At 43.4% G+C, this 25,783-nt stretch overlaps 1 protein-coding gene across 7 annotated transcripts in view; it reads right to left on the reverse strand.

Moving 5' to 3' along the window:
- The window catches only part of tmem39a (transmembrane protein 39A), a 58,493-nt gene extending 34,532 nt beyond the window's left edge, over window positions 1–23,961 (reverse strand). The window contains exons 1-5 of one of the 7 annotated variants that reach the window (XM_072260325.1): window positions 23,929–23,961; window positions 23,624–23,709; window positions 15,315–15,390; window positions 9,040–9,209; window positions 32–254 (exon numbers count right to left, since the gene is read on the reverse strand). In XM_072260325.1, the coding sequence (XP_072116426.1) occupies window positions 32–254; window positions 9,040–9,152 (336 nt within the window). In that variant the 5' untranslated portion in view covers window positions 9,153–9,209; window positions 15,315–15,390; window positions 23,624–23,709; window positions 23,929–23,961. Of the gene's footprint in view, window positions 1–31; window positions 255–9,039; window positions 9,210–13,076; window positions 13,148–15,314; window positions 15,391–23,623; window positions 23,821–23,928 lie in introns of those variants that run through there. The other 6 variants (XM_072260323.1, XR_011886302.1, XM_072260324.1 and 3 more) reach the window with 6 other exon arrangements.
- Between the last annotated feature and the right edge of the window lie 1,822 nt (window positions 23,962–25,783).

Genomic DNA, 25,783 nt, shown 5'->3' on the forward strand with positions numbered 1-25,783 from the left:
TTCTTGCAATTTTTTTAAAAGACATGCTCACCAGTGAGGTAGAAGCAGCGGGGTGAAGGTATGGAAACCACCAGACTGTTTTGTATATGTTAATGTACTGAACAAAAAGGGCCATCAACAAGTAGATGAAGAAAAGCAGCTCAAAGACAAGGCATCCATCAGTTGGCAGGTCAGGAATACGGCAGTGACGGACAGGTTCAGGGGTAATCAAAGCAGTAATAGGTGGTGCAGACAGACCAATGGCACCACCATTCCTGAAAAACAAAACATTGTGAAATGAAGGTGCATGGAAATAATCAAAGTAATCTAGACTAGCTCCATTGATTACTTAAAAAAGCACATAAGAAGCATTGTTCTAAATGAATCTTTGAACAGAAAGATTTCAATGGGCATAATGCAATAACACGCTAAAAATGAATCCTACGCTAAGCGCATCTTACCCTTCCCCCACCCCTACTCTGCTTGGTGTAAGGATTGATCTATACGTGACTTGCTTGGGTATTTGTTCCTCCCCACTGATATGCGCACGCACACGCGCACACACACACACACTCACTTTAGAGCGGACTCATGGGCTCGCAGACATTGGCCCTTCTACTTTCCCAGTGGACCTGCAGATCCAGAGCTACGGCCATTGGCCTTCTGATATCAACCCCAAGACTTGACAATGATGATGAACAAGGACTTCGGATGTGGAATCTGAACTCCAGAATCGATGTTGGGAAGGCAAACACTAGATCTCGTACACCAGTATAGCTGACTTGTGTACCTACGTGTTCACTGGCCCACATGCCTCCCGGCTGCACAGAACTTTGATCCCAGAAGCCTTAGATCATCTCTTCTCCTTACTTGGCCTCTGGCTCCCCTTCTCCCTTTTCTTCCATGGTCCATTGTCCTCTTAAATGAGATTCTTCTTCTTCAGCACTTTCCTTTTACAACCTATCCCTTCCTTGCTTCTTCCTTTATCCCCCGCCCCCGCCACCACCCACCCACCTTCTGCCTCACTTGGTTTTACTTATCATCTGCCATCTTGTACTCCTTGCCCTCCCCATCTTCTTATTCTGGATTCTGCCCCCTTCCTTTCCAACCCTGATGAAGGGTCTCAGCCTGAAACATCAACTGTTTATTCCCATCCATAGATGCTACTTGATCTACTGAATTATTCCAGCACTTCCTCTGTTGCTCAAGATTTCCAGCATCTGCATAATCTCGTGTTTACAATAAAAATGAGAATTCACCATTGGCATTTTCGAGTTTAGAACAGATAAATACCCCAAAATCTAGTTAGACTGAATACAATTGGTGGCCAGATTTTTCAGTCAGTGGTAGAATCGTCAGCCATTGCTAATCTACTGTTACTACTGGCTGCTCAGCCAGCTCAGTTGAAAATTTCGAACACACCAAATCAAGAAGTAACAAAAAATTCTGCATTTGTTTTGTTTCTTCCCACTTCTCACAAAATAAAGACAATGATACATATTTAGAATAAGTGGAAATCAAGATATTAAAGGCTCAATTGAAACACTTAAGGAATTTTGAATTAATTTTGTGGAAATATGACCATGCGGGAACCAATGTTCCCTCTAATTGTAATAACCAGTGGGCGCAAAAATCTTGTGCCATGCAAATGTTTGCCCAGTGACAAGTACACACTGAATAATTCAGTGTCAATGACATCACAGCACAGACCATCTGGAGACAACGTCCCATCTTCATACAAAGGGCACCTCAATCATCTTCTGCAGCATGCAAAAACAGACTGGACCTGGCAGTTTACAAATATGCATCCATGAGATGAGGGATTACACACTTAAGATGGAGGTGTGGAGGCAGAATCAAATATACTCAAAGACAAACAGCGAATGACAAGGGTGTTGAAAGGACTGGGAATGGAATGGGGCCAAGATAATATCAACAATCGGGCTTAAAGGATTAGCACTTATACCTGTTTCTTATACTTTTCTCTAGTTCACACTTCAAAGCATTTCTGCTCACTTTTAAAATTAGAAATAAATTAAATTGTTCTCTGTGATTAATTCAACATCACTGTGTGGATACTGCTTTCAGTTTGCTAGTTTCATATCACAGTCATACTTTATTGATCCCGGGGGAAATAGATTAATTGGAAATTTATATACTACCTAATCTGGAAACAATCTTGAAATAAAAAATTATCAACTGTTTCTGAAGAATTAAAGTTTATCATTTCTCTTTTATCCTTCTCTCTTGATAAAAGATCTAAATAAGAGAAAAAACATTTAATCCTGTTTAAATGTTTTTCTCACAAAGTAGACCTTAAACATTCAGAAGAGATCTTTAATTTTGTAACACACATAAAAGTTGCTGGTGAACACAGCACGCCAGGCAGCATCTATAGGAAGAGGTACAGTTGATGTTCTGGGCCGAGACCCTTCGTCAGGACTAACTGAAAGAAGAGCTAGTAAGAGTTTTGAAAGTGGGAGGGGGAGGGGGAGATCCAAAATGATAGGAGAAGACAGGAGGGGGAGGGATGGAGCCAAGAGCTGGACAGTTGATTGGCAAAAGGGATATGAGAAGATCATGGGACAGGAGGCCCAGGGAGAAAGAAAAGGGGGGGGGAACCCAGAGGATGGGCAAGGGGTATAGTGAGAGGGACAGAGGGAGAAAAAGAGAAAGAATGCGTGTATATAAATAAATAACGGATGGGGTACAAGGGGGTGGTGGGGCATTAGCGGAAGTTTGAGAAGTCAATGTTCATGCCATCACTTTGGAGGCTACCCAGCTCTTCTGTCATTATGTGCTTTAATTCTGTAGTTCATTCCCATTCTCATACAATCTGGATACTAATCTGCTCAAAAAGCACATTGCAAAATTACTAGGTATTCAAGGCAACATGGATAGCAAGTATGATATATGTATCATTCTCAAATGGAGGCATAAATCTGTGTGCTCTATAAAAGTAGGATCAAAGTTATCAATGGATACAATAGGATGGAGATCAGTTGCATGTGAGGAGGAATAGCAGATGGAGTTTAATCCAGTCAAATGTGAAGTGTGGCATTTTGGATGGTCAAATGTCAGGGAAACATACACAGTAAATGGAAGGGCGCTTAAAAGCACTGATGTACAGAGGGATCCAAGGCCATAGTTTCATCGCACAGACCACTGTAAAGTGGCAATGAAACTATGGCCTTGGATCCCTCTGTACATTAGTGCTTTTAAGCGTCCTGCCATTTACTGTGCGTGTTTCCCTTACATTTCAAAGTACATATACGTCACCGTATACAACGCTGAGATTCGTTTTCTTGTGGGCATACACAGTAAATTCAGGAAACATAATAGAATCAGTGAAGGACCTCACTCAGCGGGACAGACAGACAACCAATGTGCAAAAGGCAACAAACTGTTCAAACACAAAATAAGAAGAAATAAATAAACAGATGAAAAGTCCTTGAAACAGGATCTATGCTTAGGATTAACAAAAACACAGGTTACAGGGTACAGCAAAAGTTATGATCTGAGTGGCAGGTTGGGTCAAATGTATGGGTTGGAGGCATTGTTTGTACTAGAATGCAATAATGTACAGTAATATAAATTCAACCCTATTTAACACGCTTTGTTTCATATGCTTGATATACTTACCTAACAAAAATCTATCAACCTCAGTCTACTGTTGTCTTGCATTCATTAGTATTTGAGATAGAAGTTAAACACTGTCACCATCTTTTAAGCTACATGGTTACACGGTCCAAATTTAGATTATGTGCTCTCATTGTAGCTCTCACTGCACACTTTAGAGTGTAATCATTTCAGACGTCTAAACTGAAAGGAATTTCAATCTCTGTAGTATCTGTGGCACCATTATGTTTACAACAATTTCAATACAACTTTGAAATAAATTACCTATAACATTTTAAGTAGCATCTGGCAGATACTCTGTACAATTGAAACACTTTCTCACTTTTTAATTCTAAAGTTCTAAAGAATAGCCGTCATTCCATTAGCCTTTTTGGTTCTTTTGTGTACTCAAGATACCCAACCTCTGCTCACTCACGGCACTTTATCTGCATGGAATACAGAGGTAAAGTCTGACAGCTCATCATCATTTCACCCACTTCATTTAGTCTTAAAATATTGAACATTTCACAATTAAGTGGATCAATATTTCTCAAATTCAAATTAATTCATTTCATTACATTTCCTCATATTGAAGTCCATTTGATTTAGTTGAATACATATGCTTGTATTTATTTCTATTCCATTTCTATAACCTGCTATGCCTTCTAACTCTATATCACTCAAACATGAACACTCAAGACCACTTTAGTATACTAAAGTCACTATTGCATAAGGTGAACAGCCAATAAAATGCTAAAATGAGGCGAGCAGTTCAAACAGGGGCTGAAAAAGAATAGCCTTAGCCTTGCCAACATTTAGCTACAACAATCAGGAAGCATATCGCCTAAAATATTGAACAGCAAACCAAGTAGATAAATCCATGGAACACACATCAGAGTTGCTGGTGAACACAGCAGGCCAGGCAGCATCTGTAGGAAGAGGTACAGTCGACGTTTCAGGCCGAGACCCTTCATCAGGACTAACTGAAGGAAGAGTGAGTAAGGGATTTGAAAGTTGGAGGGGGAGGGGGAGATCCAAAATGATAGGAGAAGACAGGAGGGGGAGGGATGGAGCCAAGAGCTGGACAGTTGATTGGCAAAAGGGGATACGAGAGGATCATGGGACAGGAGGCCCAGGGAGAAGGACGGGGGGAGGGGGGACCCAGAGGATGGGCAAGAGGTATATTCAGAGGGACAGAGGGAGAAAAAGGAGAGTGAGAGAAAGAATGTGTGCATAAAAATGAGTAGCAGATGGGGTACGAGGGGGAGGTGGGGCCTTAGCGGAAGTTAGAGAAGTCGATGTTCATGCCATCAGGTTGGAGGCTACCCAGACGGAATATAAGGTGTTGTTCCTCCAACCTGAGTGTGGCTTCATCTTTACAGTAGAGGAGGCCGTGGATGGACATGTCAGAATGGGAATGGGATGTGGAATTAAAATGTGTGGCCACTGGGAGATCCTGCTTTCTCTGGCGGACAGAGCGTAGATGTTCAGCAAAGCGGTCTCCCAGTCTGCGTCGGGTCTCGCCAATATATAAAAGGCCACATCGGGAGCACCGGACGCAGTATATCACCCCAGTCGACTCACAGGTGAAGTGTTGCCTCACCTGGAAGGACTGTTTGGGGCCCTGAATGGTGGTAAGGGAGGAAGTGTAAGGGCATGTGTAGCACTTGTTCCTATTCTGGTATCTGTCCCCCACTTTTCCTTCGCTACATCGACGACTGCATTGGCGCTGCTTCCTGCACGCATGCAGAACTCGTTGACTTTATTAACTTTGCCTCCAACTTTCACCCTGCCCTCAAGTTTACCTGGTCCATTTCCGACACCTCCCTCCCCTTTATAGATCTTTCTGTCTCTGTCTCTGGAGACAGCTTATCCACTGATGTCTACTATAAGCCTACTGACTCTCACAGCTATCTGGACTATTCTTCTTCTCACCCTGTCTCTTGCAAAAACGCCATCTCCCTCTCGCAATTCCCCTGTCTCCACCGCATCTGCTCTCAGGATGAGGCCTTTCATTCTAGGACGAGGGAGATGTCTTCCTTTTTTAAAGAAAGGGGCTTCCCTTCCTCCACTATCAACTCTGCTCTTAAACGCATCTCCCCCATTTCACGTACATCTGCTCTCACTCTATCCTCTCGCCACCCCACTAGGAATAGGGTTCCCCTGGTCCTCACCTACCACCCCACCAGCCTCCGGGTCCAACATATTATTCTCCGTAACTTCCGCCACCTCCAACGGGATCCCACCACTAAGCACATCTTTCCCTCCCCCCCTCTCTCGGCATTCCGCAGGGATTGCTCCCTACACAACTCCCTTGTCCATTCGTCCCCCCCCATCCCTCCCCACTGATCTCCCTCCTGGCACTTATTCGTGTAAGCGGAACAAGTGCTACACATGCCCTTACACTTCCTCCCTTACCACCATTCAGGGCCCCAAACAGTCCTTCCAGGTGAGGCAACACTTCACCTGTGAGTCGACTGGGGTGATATACTGCGTCCGGTGCTCCCGATGTGGCCTTTTATATATTGGCGAGACCCGACGCAGACTGGGAGACCGCTTTGCTGAACATCTACGCTCTGTCCGCCAGAGAAAGCAGGATCTCCCAGTGGCCACACATTTTAATTCCACATCCCATTCCCATTCTGACATGTCCATCCACGGCCTCCTCTACTGTAAAGATGAAGCCACACTCAGGTTGGAGGAACAACACCTTATATTCCGTCTGGGTCGCCTCCAACCTGATGGCATGAACATCGACTTCTCTAACTTCCGCTAAGGCCCCACCTCCCCCTCGTACCCCATCTGCTACTCATTTTTATGCACACATTCTTTCTCTCACTCTCCTTTTTCTCCCTCTGTCCCTCTGAATATACCTCTTGCCCATCCTCTGGGTCCCCCCCCCACCCCCCGTCTTTCTCCCTGGGCCTCCTGTCCCATGATCCTCTCGTATCCCCTTTTGCCTATCACCTGTCCAGCTCTTGGCTCTATCCCTCCCCCTCCTGTCTTCTCCTATCATTTTGGATCTCCCCCTCCCCCTCCAACTTACAAATCCCTTACTCACTCTTCCTTCAGTTAGTCCTGACGAAGGGTCTCGGCCTGAAACGTCGACTGCACCTCTTCCTATAGATGCTGCCTGGCCTGCTGCGTTCACCAGCAACTTTGATGTGTGTTGCTTGAATTTCCAGCATCTGCAGAATTCCTGTTGTTTGCAGATAAATCCATGGATTAATAAATGTCTGTATCAATTATTAACTAGGTGATGTTCTGTATTAACTTAATGACACAACAGTTAACTACTGCCTAGAGGTCTAAAGGTAGAATTGGTACAAAGTTGTCAAGTCTTGCACTTTTTTCTTGTAATCCTCTTACACTTTTCCTTGCCAATCTTCTTTCAACATACTTTGAGAGCTGGGCACTTTGCAAGTACCAAAAATGTGGCATGCAGTGACAACTCACAGTACCGCCAGGGAAAATAAATAGTCATGATTGTGAAAAATTCATCTTATATAGGACATCACCCCTTCACAAAAGAACACAGAACAGAAGGGAAGAAGGGACAGATTTCCACCATCAGCCAAATCTGGAATGAACTTTAACAAAGTTAAACTGATAGCAGGTAAAATCATTGAAATGCACCTGTGCAACAGTGGAACAAGCATTTCCATAAGATCTTAAGGCATAGGAGCAGAATTAGGCCATCTGGCCCATCAGGTCTGCTCTGCCTTTCAATCATGGCTGATCCTAAATTCCAGTGAGTACAGACCCAGCATCATCAAACATTCCCAGTACGAGTTAAGGGAGCTAGGGCTTTACTCTTTGGAGAGAAGGAGGATGAGAGCAGACATGATAGAGGTGTACAAGATATTAAGAGGAATAGATAGAGTGGACAGCCAGTGCCTCTTCCCCAGGGCACCACTGCTCAATACAAGAGGACATGGCTTTAAGGTAAAGGGTGGGAAGTTCAAGGGGGATATTAGAGGAAGGTTTTTTACTCAGAGAGTGGTTGGTGCATGGAATGCACTGCCTGAGTCAGTGGTGGAGGCAGATATACTAGTGAAGTTTAAGAGACTACTAGACAGGTATATGCAGGAACTTAAGGTGGGAGGTTATATAGGAGACAAGATTTGAGGGTCGGCACAACATTGTGGGCAGAAGGGCCTGTACTGTGCTGTACTATTCTATATTCTATTTTCTTCTAAAATATAACCTTAGCCACAGCATGCGCATTATTGTAACAACTTCAAATGCACTGACAAAAAAATATATAATCAAATTAGATCATACCATATAATGCATCAAGTATAGAGTTCTGTATCATGTTTCCTTTTCCTGAATTAGCATTAAAAAAAAAAGGGCAATTATTTTTTGCTTTTACAGTTTCACAACACTAGCCAGAGCTGAGCAAGGCTGCAGCCTCGGTACTTCTCCTTGACCATTACTCTTGACACTATTTCCTGTGTGATATTTCCTGAAAAAGGGTCTTGAACCGAAACATTAACTGTTCATTTCTATAGATACTGCCTGACCTGCTGAGCTCCTCTAGTATTTGGTATTTTTTGCCTTTTTTTTCTGCATAAGTTGTATTGTAGGTTGTGGGTTTAACATAAACATTTATACTGACTGTTCCGCAATGAAATAGGTATCAGAGGAGCCAACAATTGATTGCAATATTAAACAAAGAACACTAACTAGCCAGTCATTTAGTAGTTAACAAAAAGATCCCTGACACTATTTCATAGGAGTGTTTATATCGCTGATGATTTGGCTGATATTTATCTCTCAATACACATCATATCATTGTAGAGTACACTGAAAAGTATATTAACAATCATAAAGTTAATATACCCCAAAACAGTAGACAGCATTAACTTCTGGATTGACTGATTGGCAAATAGTTTGAGGGGTCATACTTCTACTATTCCATCCAGGAATATACCCCCAATACACTGATCACCTAGCTATATGAAAAATCTATGTGGCACATGTTCCATCTAAGGTTCAACTTTTGCAATTCTGATAACCAGCATTTACTTGACTGAGTGATAAAAATGAAAGACAACATGTCCGGAGGTAGCATACCCAAGCATGCCACAACTTAGTCTCAGAAAAATAACTGTATTACAATCAGAGTGCAGATGTGGGTCTTGACCCGAAATGATGACAATTCCTCTCCCCTCACAGTGGTTGCTCAACTCACTGAGCTCCTCCAGCAGTTTATTTTCTGTATGTATTACCAGCTTGGTAAAGAGTCAGAGTATTCAATAACATACAGCATTCATGATAACCACACATCAACTGAGATATCACAGTGCACCACTGTATTAAGATATTATTCAGCAAAATACATTAAATTTTAAGAGATTAATGAAATTTCAATAGATTAATGATTTACAATTCCTAAAAAAACTACAACTGTTGACCAAAAAGCGTAACAATGCATACCTGTTCCTCATCCCGGTGCCATTCCCACAGCTCCCACCCACAATGGTCTGCAGAGATGGCAATGCTGAGCGGCTCAGCTGCTGCCGACTTGGGCCCCGCCGTCCACCAGGCATGGCATGGACCAGCTGACAGTTAAGCACCAGTGCAGTCTGCCCAAAATGTTTCGCGTTCTACAATAAAGCAAACAATTCAATTAGTATCGAGATAACAAATTCCCTTCAATCTTGTTAAGATGTTGATCGATCAGCTACCATGTCTTCCCAGTAGCTTGACACGGCACTGATGAAAACTCCTGTAAGGCTGCTGCTGAATCGGGTAAATCACCAACATATGGCATAGATGGGGCATATGGTCAAAATATTTTTCCCCTTGGAGGTAGGGATTCCAACATTCCATCATTCACCAATGACTTATGGCAGAAATAAATTTGCTGGGATCTGTACAGGACACAAGTACAATAAAGTAAAAATATCTTTTATTTCAAGAACACATAAAAAATACACTCACTGTACCTCATACAACCATCGAATGCTGCTTTGCCTACATTGGAGAGTGCCAGTACACAGGAATGCAACAGTGAGTTTTTATTCAAAGTTCAAAATGTTCGAAGTAAATTAATATCCAAGTACATGTATGTCACCATGTACAACCCTGAGATTCATTTTTCTTGTGGGCACACCCAATAAATTTATAGAAAAGTAACCATAACAGAATCAATAAAAGGCTGCCTAACTTGCAGAAGACAACAACTGTGCAAAAATAAAGAAATAATAATAATAATGAATAAATAAGCAATAAGTATCAAGAACATGAGATGAAGAGTCCTTGGTTGTGGGAATATTTCATTGATAAGGCACGTGAAGTTGCGCGAAGTTATCCCTTTGGTTTAAGGGACCAAAGACCGAAAGACATAGGAGCAGAATTAGGCCATTTGGTACATCGAGTTTGCTCTGCCAATCAATCATGGCTGATCCCTTTTTTCCCTCATCAGCCCACTCCTCATAAGACCAAGAGACATAGGAGCAGAATTAGGTCATTTGGCCCATAAGAACCTGATGGTTGAGGGGCAATAAATGTTCCAGAACCTGGTGATGCAAGTCCTGAGGCTCCTGTACCTTCTTCCTGATGGCAGCCAGGAGAAGAGAGCATGTCATGGCTGTCGGGGTCCCTGATGACGGGATGCTGCTTTCCTGCAACAGCATTTCACGTAGATGTGCTCAGTGGTGGAGAAGACTGGCCTGTATTCACTATTCTTGTAGGATATTTCTATTCCAGGGCACTAGTGTTTTGATACCAGACTATCTTGCAGTCAATATACTCTCCACTACACATCTATGGAAGTGTCAAAACTTTCAACATCATGCTGAATATCTGCAAGATGCTAAGGAAGTAGAGGCACTGCCATGCTTTCTTCATAATTGCACTTATGTGCTAGGCTCAGGACAGGTCCACTGAAATAATATCAAGGAATTTATAGTTGCTGACCTTCTCCATCTCTGATCCTCCAATGAAGACTGGCACATAGAATATAGAACATAGAAGTCTACAGCACATTACAGGCCCTTCAGCCCACAATGTTGTGCTGACCATGTAACCTGCTCTAGAAACTGCCTAGAATTTCCCTACCGCATAGCCCTCTATTTTTCTAAGTTCCATATACCTATCTAATAGTCTCTTAAAAGACCCTATTGTATCCGCCTCTACCACCGTCACTGGCTGTTCATTCTACACACCCACAACTCTGTGTTGAAAAACTTGCCTCTGGTATCCCCCTTGTATCTACTTCCAAGTCCTCTCGTGTTAGCCATTTCTGCCCTGGAAAAGTCTCTGGCTATCCACGCGATCAATGCCTCTCATCATTTTATACACCTCTATCAGTTCACCTTTCATCCTCCATTGCTCCAAGGAGAAAAGGCCAAGTTAACTCAACCTATTCTCATAAGGCATGCTCTCCAATCCAGGTAACACCCTTATAAATCTCCTCTGCACTCTCCCGATAGTATCCACATCCTTCCTGTAGTGAGGTGACCAGAACTGAACCCAGTGTCAAGTGGGGTCTAACCAACATCTTGTATGGCTGTAACATTACTTCACAGCTCTTGAACTCAGTCCCACAGTTGATGAAGATCAACACAGCATATGCCTTCTTAAAAATATAGACCTCTGGTTTCCTCTTCCTGAAGTGAATAATCAGCTCCTTGGTCTTGCTGACATTAAGAGGTTGTTGTTCTGACACCACTCAGCCAGATTTTCAATCTCCCTCCTATATGTTCATTCATCACTTTTGATTTGGCTTACAACAGTAGCATTGTCAACAAACTTGAATATGGCACTGGAGCTGTGCTTAGTCACACAGTCAAAAGTGTAAAGTGTGTAGAGCAAGGCACTAAGCACACAGTCTTGCAGTGCAGCTGTGTTGATGGAGATCATGGAGATGTTGTTGCTGATCCGACCTGACTGGGATCTGCAAGTGAAGAAATAAAGGATAGAAATGCACAAATGAGGGTATTGAGGCCAAGTTCTTGAAGCTTATTGATTAGTTTTGAGGGGATGATAGTATTGAATGCTGAGCTGTAGTCGATAAAGAGCATCCTGATGTATGCGTCTTTGCTGTTTGGATGTTCCAGGGTCGAGGGAAGAGCCAATAAGATGGCACTTGCCATGGACTTGTTGCTCCAGTAGACATATTGGAACGGGTCTAACTCACTTCTCAGTCAGGAGTGATAAGTTTATCACCAACGTCACATCCTCCGTGGATGTAAGTGCTACTGGGAGATTGTCATTGAGGCAAGTCACCACACTCTTCTTGGGCACCGGTATACTTGAAGCCTGCTTGAAGCTGGTAGGTAACCCAGACCGCTGAAGTGAGAGGTTAAAGATCTCAGTGAACACTCCAGCCAGTTGATCAGCACAGGTCTTTAGTACTCGACCAGGTACCTCGTTGTGGGTTTACCTCTTGAAAGCTGCTCACACGTCGGTCTCAAAGGCTGAAATCACAGGATCACTGAGGGATGTAGGAGTTCATGATGGTTCCTCCATGTTTTGATGATCAAAGTGAGCACAGAAGGCATTGAGCTCATCTGAAATTGAAGCCCTGCTATCACCCATGTCGCTTGAATTAACTTTATAAGTGATAGCATTGAAGCCCTGCCACAACTATCTAGCATCCTTTGTTGATTCATTTAGTTTGGAATTTCCATTTTGCCCATGAGATGGCTTTCTGGAGATCGTACCGTAACTTCTTGTAACCTTCTTGGTCACCAGACTTGAATGCCTGCCAGATCTGGCCCTCAGCAGATTGAGGACCTCATGATTCATTCAGGGCTTCTGACTGGGGAAGACTCTGAATGATTTTGTGAGGACACACTCGTCACAACTGTTTTAATAAAGTCCACTACAACCATGGTGTATTCATTCAGATCCACAGATAGGCCCTTGAACACGGCCCAGTCCACGACTCGAAACAATCCCAAAGCCACTCCTCTGCCACCCGCAACCAGCTCTTTGTTGTCCTAGTCTATGAAACTTTGCTCTTTAGTCTCTGCCTGTATACAGGTAGAAGGATAGCCAAGTGATCCGATTAACCAAAATGTGAACTAGCATGGAATCCTTATCTTAGTATTACAGTGGTCTAGTGTGTTGGGAGCACTGCTACTACAGGTTATATGCTCGTGGCAACTGAGCAGGGTTTTCTTCAAACAAGCCTAGTTGAAGTCCCTGACTATGATTTGAAATGTGACAGGATAGACTGTTTCTTGTTTGGAGATGCAGTATCTCAAACGCTTGATTATTGTAGGCCGCTTGTGGTATGTAAACTGTGGATAGAATTATGGAGGAGAACTCTCTTGGTAAATAGAATGGATGGCATTTGATCGTTAAGGCGTACAAGGTTGGGGGACCACTAGTTCGACAGAACTGCCACATTCGAGCATGACCGAGAGTTTATCACAAAACACACCTCCACCTTTTGCATTCCAAGATACTATCCTATCTTTTGTCCAGTCAGTGATACTCTATTACTAAACAGTATTACTCACCAATCTGCTTACCAACAGACCACTCTACAAAAGATGCCATAGCATCTGTCATGCACCTGGCCCTGACACACCTAAAAAACAAAGACACTTACGTCAGAAAGCTGCTTCTGGATTTCAGTTTGGCACTCAACACTATTGTCCCACAGATCTTGGTGAACAAACTGCTACTCTTCGGTCTAAATATACCACTGTGCAACTGTGTGTTGGACTTCCTAACCAACAGATCTCCTATAGTCAAGATGCACAACCCAACAGCTCTTCCCTCCCCATCATCCTTCACATAGGTGCCTCTCAGGGATGTGTACCGAGCCCTTTGCTATATACTCTGCTCACATATAACTGAAAGGCCAGACACCCAAGTAAACACATTGTCAAGTTTGCTAATGATACCACAGTGGTAGGGCTCATCACCATCAATGTTGAGATGGCCTATAGAGAGGAGGTGGAAGAACTTGAGGCCTGGTGCCAGGCAAATAATTTCTTCCTCAATGTCATCAAGACAAAGAAGATGGTTACCTACTTCAGAAGAACTCGCACCAGTCATACCCCTCTGTACATCGGCAGCATAGCAGTGAAAGTTGTGAACAACTTCAAAATCTTGGGAGTATACATTTTGCACAACCTCTCATGGTCCCAGAACACCTTCTACATAATCAAGAAAGCTCATCGATGCCTCTACATTCTGAGGAGGCTGAACAGAGCTGGATATGCACATCTACAGTATACTCAGGTCATTACGCAGACGTGCAGTACAGAGCAGCCTAACAAGCTGCATCACTACATGATATGGAAATTGCACTGCGGCGGACAGGAAAGCTCTACAACGGATAGTCAAAACTGCCCAACACATCATCGGCACTACCCTACCCATCTTCAAGGATGTATATACAGAAAGGTGTCCAAAGGGGCCAGTAACATCGTGAAGTATCCCACCCACCTTGCTCATGGACTGTTAGACACACTCCCGTCAGGATGAAGGCTATGCAATATCTATGCCAGGACCAGAAGAGTCAGAAACAGTTACTTTTCTCAAGTAGTAAGGCTGATCAACAACTTCACCCACTAACTTGCCCCTCCACACCTCCAACCACCACTACTTTATCATTTCCTATTAGTCACCATACGTACACACTCCTGAGCATAGCGTCACTTTATGGACATACAAGCTATCTTACGTTTTATATTTTATTGCATTATTTTCTATTACTGAGTTCTTTATCTTACTGTGTTTTCTCTGCTGTATCAAATCCAGAGTAACAGTTATTTTGTTCTCCCTTATACTTTTGTTGCTTTAAGGTTGTTATAGCTGGGGGCAGTAACGGGATCAAGCTCCCACTACCTAGTAAATGCTCCCAGTGGCATGTGCCTCATATAGCCTCTGACAACCAAATCCAGCTCCTGGCTTTCATGCATGGCTTAGCTACTAAGCTTGGCAGAATTGTTTCTGCTGACAGGAGAAGGGGCAAAGGCGGGTTACTGGCGCCTTAAAATCGGTCCCTTTGGGCAGATGGGGCTCATTAACCTCCGCTGCCTCGCAGCTATATCCACTCTTGGGAAGGCTTCAGGAGTAAACCTCTGAGGGAAAAATCCAGAGCTGGAGTCCCTTAGAGAGTCCTACATTGAATTCAACACTGACTGGCAACTTTTACGACACTGCTGGTACCAAACTGTATAGGTCTCTGCCGTTCCTCTGGGTTCATCAGACGCTTGAAGAGGAGGAGTTTGCTACATGGGTAACAGCTTGCTCTCCACAGCTTGTGTATCTAGACAGCAAGGGTGCAATATCCATGGTCAACTTTGACTGACAGAGCCCTCACCTTACACTTGTGTACATTAAATAATTGTGAATTACACCATAGCACAACTTTTAAACATCTCATATAGATTTTTCTTTAAATACGTACTCCACCTTAAGCTTGACTCCACCTAGTATTTCTAACAAATTGAATCGTAGCAACACACACAAAATGCTGGAGGAAGTCAACAGGCCAGGCAGTATCTATGGAAAAGAGTACAGTTGACGCTCTGGGCTGTCACCCTTCAGCAGGGCCTGAGAAAATGCGTGCAATGGCCTGCCAGATACCAAATCAACCTCAAGTATTGGAAAACAAACAGACAGTCTTTAATTTTCCTAACATTGTAAATGAGGCATGCATTTTAAAGCTTACATCTGTAAATACCAAACTTAAGAGCTAATGATCCCATTCCTAATGGAGCTATCCCTATTAAAACACTCACTTTCTCAAGCTTCAAGCTTGTCACAAAGGAGTTTCACACACAAAATGCTGGAGGAACTCAGCAGGACAGGCAGCATCTATGGAAACAAAAAATACAGTTGATGTTTCGGGCTGAGACCCTTCCACACAAAAAAGGAGATTCTTCCTTTAATTGTTCACAAAATAAAAATAAACCCAATGCATTTTATGCTACAATAACATTAAAATACAGTACAGCTGGAATGTACTTCATCTGAACACTGATATCATCATTGGCTAACTGACCATACATTCTAAGCCACGTACTCTTGTGATTATGGCTCAAGGTTACATCTAGCAATGCGTTAATTTGTAATACATGAGGACACTTTGAGAACCGCTAATATTCTTAAAATTAAGACGTAATGTGATAAAATTACTCAGGTGCACGAAACTGGAAGTTCACAAATCACTTCTTCTGAACAATCCTTTTTTTAAAATCCAAATCAAAAGCTGTTATTTTTGTTCCACATGAAATTTATCAGTTAGATTTAGGACTTTTTAACCTGGAAGCTCATTTTCTATACAAGCTTTTTAAAAAAGCAACTTTGGAATTGATAAACAGGAAGGGTTCACATATAACCAACCCTCTTGCCTCCACATATGTTGCTCGCCCTGATGCATTTCTCCAGCAGTTTGTTTTTTTTGTTTCACACAAGGTATTGAAAAGTTGCACTTCTTAGCAAAACAAGAAGAAAACAGAAGTTGAATACATATCTTTAAGAGCAAGTAACAGGTGAGTTTGATCTAATGTTATTGTTGTCATCAAGACCCTAACTACTCCAGTAGCATTGAAATCTGCAACACTAATTCCTTGATCCAGAATTAACAGTTGGTACCATATACAAATCAAAGCTTCAAATTCAGGCAGCTTGGCTTTGACTTTAAATAGTGGTCTGAATTGAATAAGTGAAAGTTTATTCACACTCTCAATACACAGGGATACAATTTTCCTCTTTTGACCCGTGGTGATTAAACACACTAGAGATGAGTTTTTGGTCACAAGTGCACACACATTTGATGCAATAACTTTTGTTGTACTCAGGAGTCTTATTTCAAACAACAGCAGTAACTTATACTTTCCATGACAGACAAGAAGGCCATTTGGCCTAATGAGCCTATGGTGCCTCGTTGAATAATCCCATCAATGCCAATTTCCTTCAACTTGAGCTCACTCAGCTCCCTTCAACTCCCCACTTCACCCTTGGATTCATTAGCCTTCCTACCACTGTCTCGGATTTTCAAGTCAAGTCACTTTTTATTGTCATTTCGACCATAACTGCTGGTACAGAACATAGTAAAAATGAGACAACGTTTTCCAGGACCATGGTGCTACATGAAACAATACAAAAACTACACTGAACTACGTAAGAAAAAAAAACACAAAAACTACACTAGACTACAGACTATCCAGGACTGCATAAAGTGCACAAAACAGTGCAGGCACTAAAATAAATAATAATAAATAATAAACAAGACAGTAGGCACAGTAGAGGGTATAGTAGGTTGGTGTCAAGCCAGGCTCTGGGTATTGAGGAGTTTGATAGCTTGGGGGAAGAAACTGTTACATAGTCTGGTCGTGAGAACTCGAATGCTTCGGTGCCTTTTGCCAGATGGCAGGAGGGAGAAGAGTTTATATGAGGGGTGCGTGGGGTCCTTCATAATGCTGTTTGCTTTGCGGACGCAAGTGTGTGGTGTAAATGTCTGTGATGGCGGGAAGAGAGACCCTGATAATCTTCTCAGCTGACCTCACTATCCGCTGCAGGGTCTTGCGATCCGAGATGGTGCAATTTCCGAACCAGGCAGTGATGCAGCTGCTCAGGATGCTCTCAATACAACCTCCCTAGAATGTGGTGAGGATGGGGGGTTAGGCGATGGACTTTTCTCAGCCTTCGCAGAAAGTACAGATGCTGTGGGCTTTCTTTGCTATGGAGCCGGTGTTGAGGGACCAGGTGAGATTCTCTGCCAGGTGAACACCAAGAAATTTGGTGCTCTTAACGATCTCTACAGAGGAGTCATCGATGTTGAGCGGAGAGTGGTCGCTCCGTGTCCTCCTGAAGTCAACAGCCATTTCTTTCGTTTTGTTTACATTCAGAGACAGGTTGTTGGCTTTACAGACCAATCAGCACATTTTCCAGATCTTAATTAAATTAATTAATTTATTTAGAGATACAATGTGGAACAGACACCTCTGGTCCAACACGCTGCATTGCTTGGCAGCCCACCTATTTAACCCACGCTTACAATGACCAATTCACCTACTAACTGATGCATCTTTAGAATGTGGGAGGAAATCAAAGCATCCAGATGGAGGAATCAGAGAACTCAGGGAAACACATATTAGATTAGATTAGATTAGATTAGATTATGAGGACACACAGTCCTCTTTTATTGTCATTTAGTAATGCATGCATTAAGAAATGATACAATATTCCTCTGGTGTGATATCACAGAAACACAGGACAGACCAAGACTGAAAAACTAAAACCACATAATTATAACATATAGTTACAACAGTGCAACAATACCATAACTTGATGAAGAACAGGCCTGGCACAGCAAAAAAGTTCAAAGTCTCTCAAAAGTCCCACATCTCACGCAGACGGGAGAAGGAAGAAAACTCTCCCTGCCATGCCCGGTCACAGTCCGACTCTGAGTCGTCCGAAAACTTCGAGCCTCCAGTCAGCCCTCCGACACCCAGTACCGAGTACCATCTCTGCCGAACGCTTCAACCCCAGCCTCGGTCGCCAGCAGCAGGCAAAGCCAGGGATTTTGGGGCCTTCCCTCTGGAAGATTCTTGATCGCACAGTAACAGCGGCAGCAAACCGGCATTTCAGAAATTTCTCCAGATGTTCCTCTGTGCTTTCACGTTTGTCTCCATCAAATCAGAATTGTCCACCGCCCCTATTTAACAGATTCGATATCATTTCACTGGAGAGCTGCGCGTGCTATGTCGCGCCGCCATCTTCTCCTCCCACATATGGTCAGGAATAAAACAGGCAACCTTGGTGCTGCCCTTTTCCAAGTATAGCAATTTCCTTTGAACCTTTGGTAACTTAGCATTTACAATACAATACTAAATTAACAAAAGCAGAAGTGAATAATTTGTTTGGAAATGTTTCAAAATAAACTTCTGCACTAACTTCTCATTAAGCAGCTCCCTAATCATCAATCACAATGCAGCTAGTTTCATTAGGAAACTGCTGTCAGTAGACCTACTCCAGGTAAATGCAGAGCTCACAAACTGAGTGGCAAGCAATAACAACTCACCAATGCCAAGAAATTCCTGTCAAGATGGCAATGATCTATTGCTGTATTATTAGGTGAGCTAAAGAATTTCTTTCACTTGACTTTAATTAAACCACGACTTAAATTTACCTACGACTTAACAAACCGTAGACCAGTAAAGCACACTAACAGGCCTGTGCCAAATACAATGCCAAGTTAAATCAAGTCTCTCCCGCCTGTACGTGATCCAAATGCCTCCATTCCCTGCATACCTATGTGCCTCTTAAATGCCGCCATCATATCTGCTTTCTCCACTCCCCCTGGCAGCTCATTCCAGGTATTTAACTGTCTCTATGTGGGGAAAAAAAACACTTGCCTCACATATCCCTTTAGCCTTTCCCTACCTCTTACCTTAATGTGTATCCTTTAATGCTTGACACTTCTACTGGGGAGAAAGATTTTGGCCATCTATGACCTTAATGGTGTCAGGGAAAACTGAAGGGCCATTAACTATGGTACAAAGCAGAGAAGATTTTGTCATCAGGGCAACATTCAACTCAGTGACATAAGGACACCTGCTCAAATGGAAACCAATGGTGGTTGGGGAGGGGGGTGGAAATGGTTCCATGGCAGATTTATATCTCACACAAAGGAAGACAGCATTGTTGAAGGCTGATCATATCAATCAAAGGCACTGCTGTAGCAGTTCCTCAGAGCAGTGTTCTGCACCCACTGTCAATAACTTTTGTTCCATCTCAGCGATATGTACATTTGATAGTCACACTGTACATGACACTAGAGAAAATAGAGCAATTAACAACCACACACTGCAAGATTTCACATAAATTCAGGCACATGCTGATCAGTGGCGAACAATTTGAGTCATACAAGTGATGAGCGATGATCACCTATGATACAGCAGTGGTTTAGCGATGACCATGCTCACCATGAAAATAACTGAGCAGGACCACCCATACAAATGATTTGGCCAAAATAGTCAAGTTGAGTATCCTGCTACGACTGACTCATTTTTGAGACTCCAAAGCCTCTCCAACATTTACGTAGTACACGTCAGGATCATTATGAAATGCTTTCTACTTGATTGGATGAGTGCCATTTCCCAAAAATTCGACACCAGCCAGGATGACTAACATGTCTGCCATTAAATAAGCTTTTAAATACACCACCACCGGCTGTAGTGTGCATCATTCTCAGTGTGTTCTGCTGTTACTTCCAAAGGCCACTCTGTCCTCAACTCCCAAAACCAAGGCTTCTATTGACAATGATAAGGTCAAAATCAAAGTCCAGTTTACTGTTAAATGCACATGCACAAACAGGTGCAATGAAAAAAAAACTTGCATCACAGGAATATAGCATCAGTAAGCAGAAAACAAAAACAAATTATACACAAATTTTACAGAAGTACAAAATTAGACCCCAAAAAAAAAGTATCTTAAGGCTTTAATATGCTAGTATGGTTAGGATTTCGCTGGTTAGCTTAAGAACCAAATTGTTGGATAGTAGCTGTTCCTGAATGTGGTGGTGTGGGACTTCAGGGTTCCGTGCCTCCTGCCCAATGGTATCTGTGAGAAGATGACGTCGCCTGTATGGTGGGGATCTTTTGTTAATGGATGTTGCCTTCATGAGGCAGAACTCCCTGTAGTACTGATGGTGGGAAGGGATATATCCAGGATGTCCTAACATGGCAGAGTTCAATACTCCTCTCAGCTCATTATGCTCATTCACAGTCAAACTGCCATACTAGACCATGATGTGGCCAGCCATAATAGTACATCTGCAGAAGATTGCTGGAACGTTTGGCTTAACTTTCTTAATCTCTTAAGAAGGTAAAAAGGCTGGCACGCTTGGCTTGTGAATGCATCTATGTGCTGGGCCCCAGAAAGATCATCCAATACGTTAACACCCAGGAATTTAAACTATCGACCCTTTCCACCACTGATTGCCCAATGTAGACAGGTGTATGTTCAAGCAACACACATCAAAGTTGCTGGTGAACACAGCAGGCCAGGCAGCATCTGTAGGAAGAGGTGCAGTCGACGTTTCAGGCCGAGACCCTTCGTCAGGACTAACAGAAGGAAGAGTGAGTAAGGGATTTGAAAGTTGGAGGGGGAGGGGGAGATCCAAAATGATAGGAGAAGACAGGAGGGGGAGGGATAGAGCCAAGAGCTGGACAGGTGATTGGCAAAAGGGGATACGAGAGGATCATGGGACAGGAGGTCCAGGAAGAAAGACAAGGGGGGGGGGGACCCAGAGGATGGGCAAGAGGTATATTCAGAGGGACAGAGGGAGAAAAAGGAGAGTGAGAGAAAGAATGTGTGCATAAAAATGAGTAACAGATGGGGTACGAGGGGGAGGTGGGGCCTAGCGGAAGTTAGAGAAGTCGATGTTCATGCCATCTGGTTGGAGGCTACCCAGATGGATTTAAGGTGTTGTTCCTCCAACCTGAGTGTGGCTTCATCTTTACAGTAGAGGAGGCCGTGGATAGACATGTCAGAATGGGAATGGGATGTGGAATTAAAATGTGTGGCCACTGGGAGATCCTGCTTTCTCTGGCGGACAGAGCGTAGATGTTCAGCAAAGCGGTCTCCCAGTCTGCGTCGGGTCTCGCCAATATATAAAAGGCCACATCGGGAGCACCGGACGCAGTACATCACCCCAGTCAACTCACAGGTGAAGTGTTGCCTCACCTGGAAGGACTGTTTGGGGCCCTGAATGGTGGTAAGGGAGGAAGTGTAAGGGCATGTGTAGCACTTGTTCCGCTTACATGGATAAGTGCCAGGAGGGAGATCAGTGGGGAGGGATGGGGGGGACGAATGGACAAGGGAGTTGTGTAGGGAGCGATCCCTGCGGAATGCAGAGAGAGGAGGGGAGGGAAAGATGTGCTTAGTGGTGGGATCCCGTTGGAGGTGGCGGAAGTTACGGAGAATAATATGTTGGACCCGGAGGCTGGTGGGGTGGTAGGTGAGGACCAGGGGAACCCTATTCCTAGTGGGGTGGCGGGAGGATGGAGTGAGAGCAGATGTACGTGAAAAGGTGTATGTTCACCCTCCTTCCCTTCCAGAAGTCAAAAATCAGCTCTTTAGTTTTGCTGACATTGAGTGAGGGGGCATTGCTGCAGAGGCACCACTCAGTATGGGTGTCCTATCTCACTCTGGTAAGCTGACGCATCACCACCTGTGACAGGTCCAACAACAGCAGCGTCCTCAATGAACTTGAAGATGGCACTGGAGCTGTGCTTGGCCACATGGTATAGAGAGTACAACAGGAGGCCAAGCACACAACCTTAATATGCACCTGTGTTGATGATCAGCAGGAGGCTATGTTGTTTCTAATCCTCACTGACTCAGGTCTTGAAGCTTGATGATAGGTTGGATGGGATAATTGTGTGGAACGCTGAACTATGGTCGATGTGGCCTGACACAAAAGTTCCTGCTGTCCAGAAAAGTGTGAAGAGCGAGAGAAATCCAATCTGCTGTTGACTTGCTGTGGCAGTAGGAAAATAGCAGATCTGAGAAAGGAGTTGATCTGCCCCATAACCTACCTCTAAAAGCACTTCATTACAGTTGAGTCCAAGTGTGTCAGAACAGTTGAAGGCTCCTCTCCAAGTCACATACCTTCTGCATTTTAATGTAATTACTGTTCCTTTCCTCTCATTGAGGTTAGATCCTGGAATTCCCTAATACATGACTGTGGAAGTACCATTCATCAGAACAACAGTTCCTTAAGAACGTGGTGAGCCACCACCTTCAAGCGCAGTTTAGTACAAAGAATAAGTGTCGACCACACCAACAACACACAAAATAAAATGAGTTAAAATTAAAAATTGCCGGTACGTAGGAGGAACAAACTTTTATTGTGATAAAGCATAACTTATGTGGCTCTATTATTTCAGAAAATCATACAGAATAGGCTGTTTACATTTCTGCAGTAGCAGTTCAAAGAGTGCCGTGTAGTCTACCCCTATAACCACTGGCCATTATCCATATCTTTTGGTAAACGAAGGTAGTTCCTTTAGAGACTCCTCAGTGTTTCAACAAATACTTTCCATAAAGTATATTCTAACTACGATTTATGTAAATAACATTTCCAACTCTATTTTCTTTTATACCCCTAATTCGGTACATCTAGCTAACAATTCAACAACTGAAGAAGCTTGCATACTTACTCAAAACATTTATGATTATGGAAAAAAACTGAAAATGCCGGAAGCATTTAGCAGATCAGACATTTGCGGAAAATAAATCTCGCTCCTGTCTTCTTTTCACACTCGCTACCTGACCTGCTGAGTATCCACAGTATTTTCTATTTTTGTTTCAGATTTCTTACAACTATAGCTTTATCAATTATGAAAAAAATCCTCATTTTTCCATTGAGGTGACAGAAATCCAGCTTCTCAAACCATTCTTTCTAATAATGCATTTCTGATATCATTACAGCAAAGTGCCATTCTTTCAACTTTCTTTCTTATTTGTGCACATCTGTTTACACAAGATTCTTTCGGAAACTGGAACAATCATTAAAATCTATATTTCGTGCAATGAGTTGATCCTTCAGGTAAATTCTAGATTATCAGTCAAATCAAATAAGGATATCTATTCAAATTCTACAGCACAATTTGTACTTAATAAAGAGAAGGCACTGGACTGAACTGGCCAATTACACGACATTAGAGTCCTTTTATGATATTTTTGACCATGGCAAATGCAATTTCCAAATCACCGTTTTTTGGAAGAAACGTCGTGTTTAATTTTCGACTTGAAACTGCAAAGTGGAACAGCTTTCCTCTCGGCCAAATCCAGTTGTACAATTTAAACCAATAAGTGTGAAGGTAGGCCATATCAAAGTAAACATGCATGTTTGCAAATGACTTCTACATGTGTTTACAAAGACATGCTATTGATGAAGCCCAGTCACTACAAAAACTGGGGAGCAAACGTAAATGTTAATTTTATGTGAAAATATTTGTCAACGTTTACAGGAAGGGTTTTTAAATGTTTTTTTTTAAACAGACCTACAGCACAGAGCAGTTCTGTAGACACTTACACATCAATATTCCAAGCTGGAGACCGTTTCACCACCATCAACTTAGCACCGTGAGTGCGTTCAGTTAAAGCGAAAACATTATGCTCCTAAACAAAAACAAAATGCATTAGTTTTAACCCCCACCTCTCATAATGTTTAAATTCGCGCACAGACCGATCAGCTGAACGACGTGGCGATCCCTCAGCGGCGCCGCAACCCAACCTGCTACAGGAAGTCCCGCCCATCGCCTTATTTTCCTTACAGAAAACGCAAAGGAAAAACAAAACTCCCCGTTAAAGTCAACAGAAAATTCTCAAAGCGCTCACGGGAGCAGTTAGAATTTGTGCAGAGCGAAAGAGAGATCGCGTTAGGTGCATGAACTCGAGCCAAACGGGAGGAAGACGCGTGGGAAATGGCTCTCTGATTGAGTGGAGAGTTGTCCATCATCCACCACTTCCGACTGCCAGGTTTGTGTTCGTCCAGCCGGCCGCCGCTGAGCGGAAGCACGGCCGGGACGGGCCCGACGCTGGCTGATGTGCGGGCTCATGGAGTCTTCAGCCCAGGTTCACCTCCTCTTTACCGTAACTGCGTGCCCGGACTGCTACGGTGGACCGCAGGGCTGACCAGGCACTGCAGGTCCGGAAATCTGGAGCGAAACGCACAAACTGCTGGAAGAACTCAGCACGTCAGACGGCATCGGTGGAGAGAAATGGACAGTTGGCGTCTCGAGCCGAGACCCTTCGTGGTTATTTTCCTTCATAGCTGCTAACTGACTTGTGGAGTTCCTCAAGTATTTTGTGTGTGTTACTGTGGACAATGCACCAGCTATGGGAAGTCCTCAAGCTGATTCGACTGTGGCAGCAACTCTATTGCCACCACTGTTTGGGGACCAGGTTGACAGAGCTAATAAAGTGAATAAAGCAGTGGCTTGTCTAACATCACCTGCACCTCTCAAGGGTAAGACATCTTTGCAATATCATGTTCAAGTGATATAGACGCCGGTACTTGAATCAAGGATGTTGACATTCTCTCTCTGAAAAAGGCCATAAGATACAGGAGCAGAATCAGACAGCTTGGCACATTGAGTCTGCTGCACCATTTCACCATGGCTGATTCAGTTTTCCTCTCAGCCCCAATCTCCTGATGGATCCCTTCATGCCCTGACCAAACAAGCATCTATCAATCTCTGCCTTAAATTTGGCCTCCTCAACTGCCTGTGGCAACAAATTCCTTTCTGTCAATCTCTATGTTTTTTTCTGCAGTGGTGAGGGAACAAGCATTCCACCACTCCGGCTAAAGAAATCCCTCCACATCTCCGTTCTAAAAGGACCCCCCTTATTCTGAGGCTGTGTACTCTGGTCTCATAGACTCTCCCAGCATAGGAAACATCCTCTTTACATCTGCTCTATCAAGGCCTTTCGCCATTCAATGGGTTTCAATTGGATCTCCTCTCATTCTTCTGAATTCTAGTGAATACGGGCCTGGAGTCATCAAATGCTCTTCATATTCTAGTCCTCTTGAAATGAATGCTAACATTGCATTTGCCTTCCTCACCACAGACTCAACCTACAGATTAACATTCAGACAACAGGAATTCTGCAGATGCTGGAAATTCAAGCAACACACATCAAAGTTGCTGGCGAACGCAGCAGGCCAGGCAGCATCTCTAGGAAGAGGTACAGTCGACGTTTCAGGCCGGGACCCTGAGTCCTGACGGAGGGTCTCGGCCTGAAATGTCGACTGTACCTCTTCCCAGAGATGCTGCCTGGCCTGCTGCGTTCACCAGCAACTTTGATGTGTGTTGCTACAAATTAACCTTCAGGGAATCCTCCACAAGGACTCCCAAATCCCTTTGCACCTCAGTTTTTTCGTACTTTCTCTCCATTTAGAAAGTAGTCAACGCTTTCATTTCTACCAATGTGCATAACCATAAACTTCCCAACGCTGTATTCCATCTGCCATTTCTTTGCCCATTATCCTAATCTGTCTAAGTCCTTCTGTAGTCTATTTCCTCAAAACTACCCGCCCCTCCACCTATCTTCATATTGTGTGGAAACTTTGCAACAAAGCCATCAATTCCATCATCCGACTCACTGACATATACATAAAAAGTATTGGCCCCAACACAGATCCTTGTAAAACACCACTAGTCACCAGCAGCCAACTAGAAAAAGGTCCCTT

Source organism: Mobula birostris, chromosome 6 (genome assembly GCF_030028105.1).
Source record: "Mobula birostris isolate sMobBir1 chromosome 6, sMobBir1.hap1, whole genome shotgun sequence".
NCBI classification, from domain to species: Eukaryota; Metazoa; Chordata; class Chondrichthyes; order Myliobatiformes; family Myliobatidae; genus Mobula; species Mobula birostris.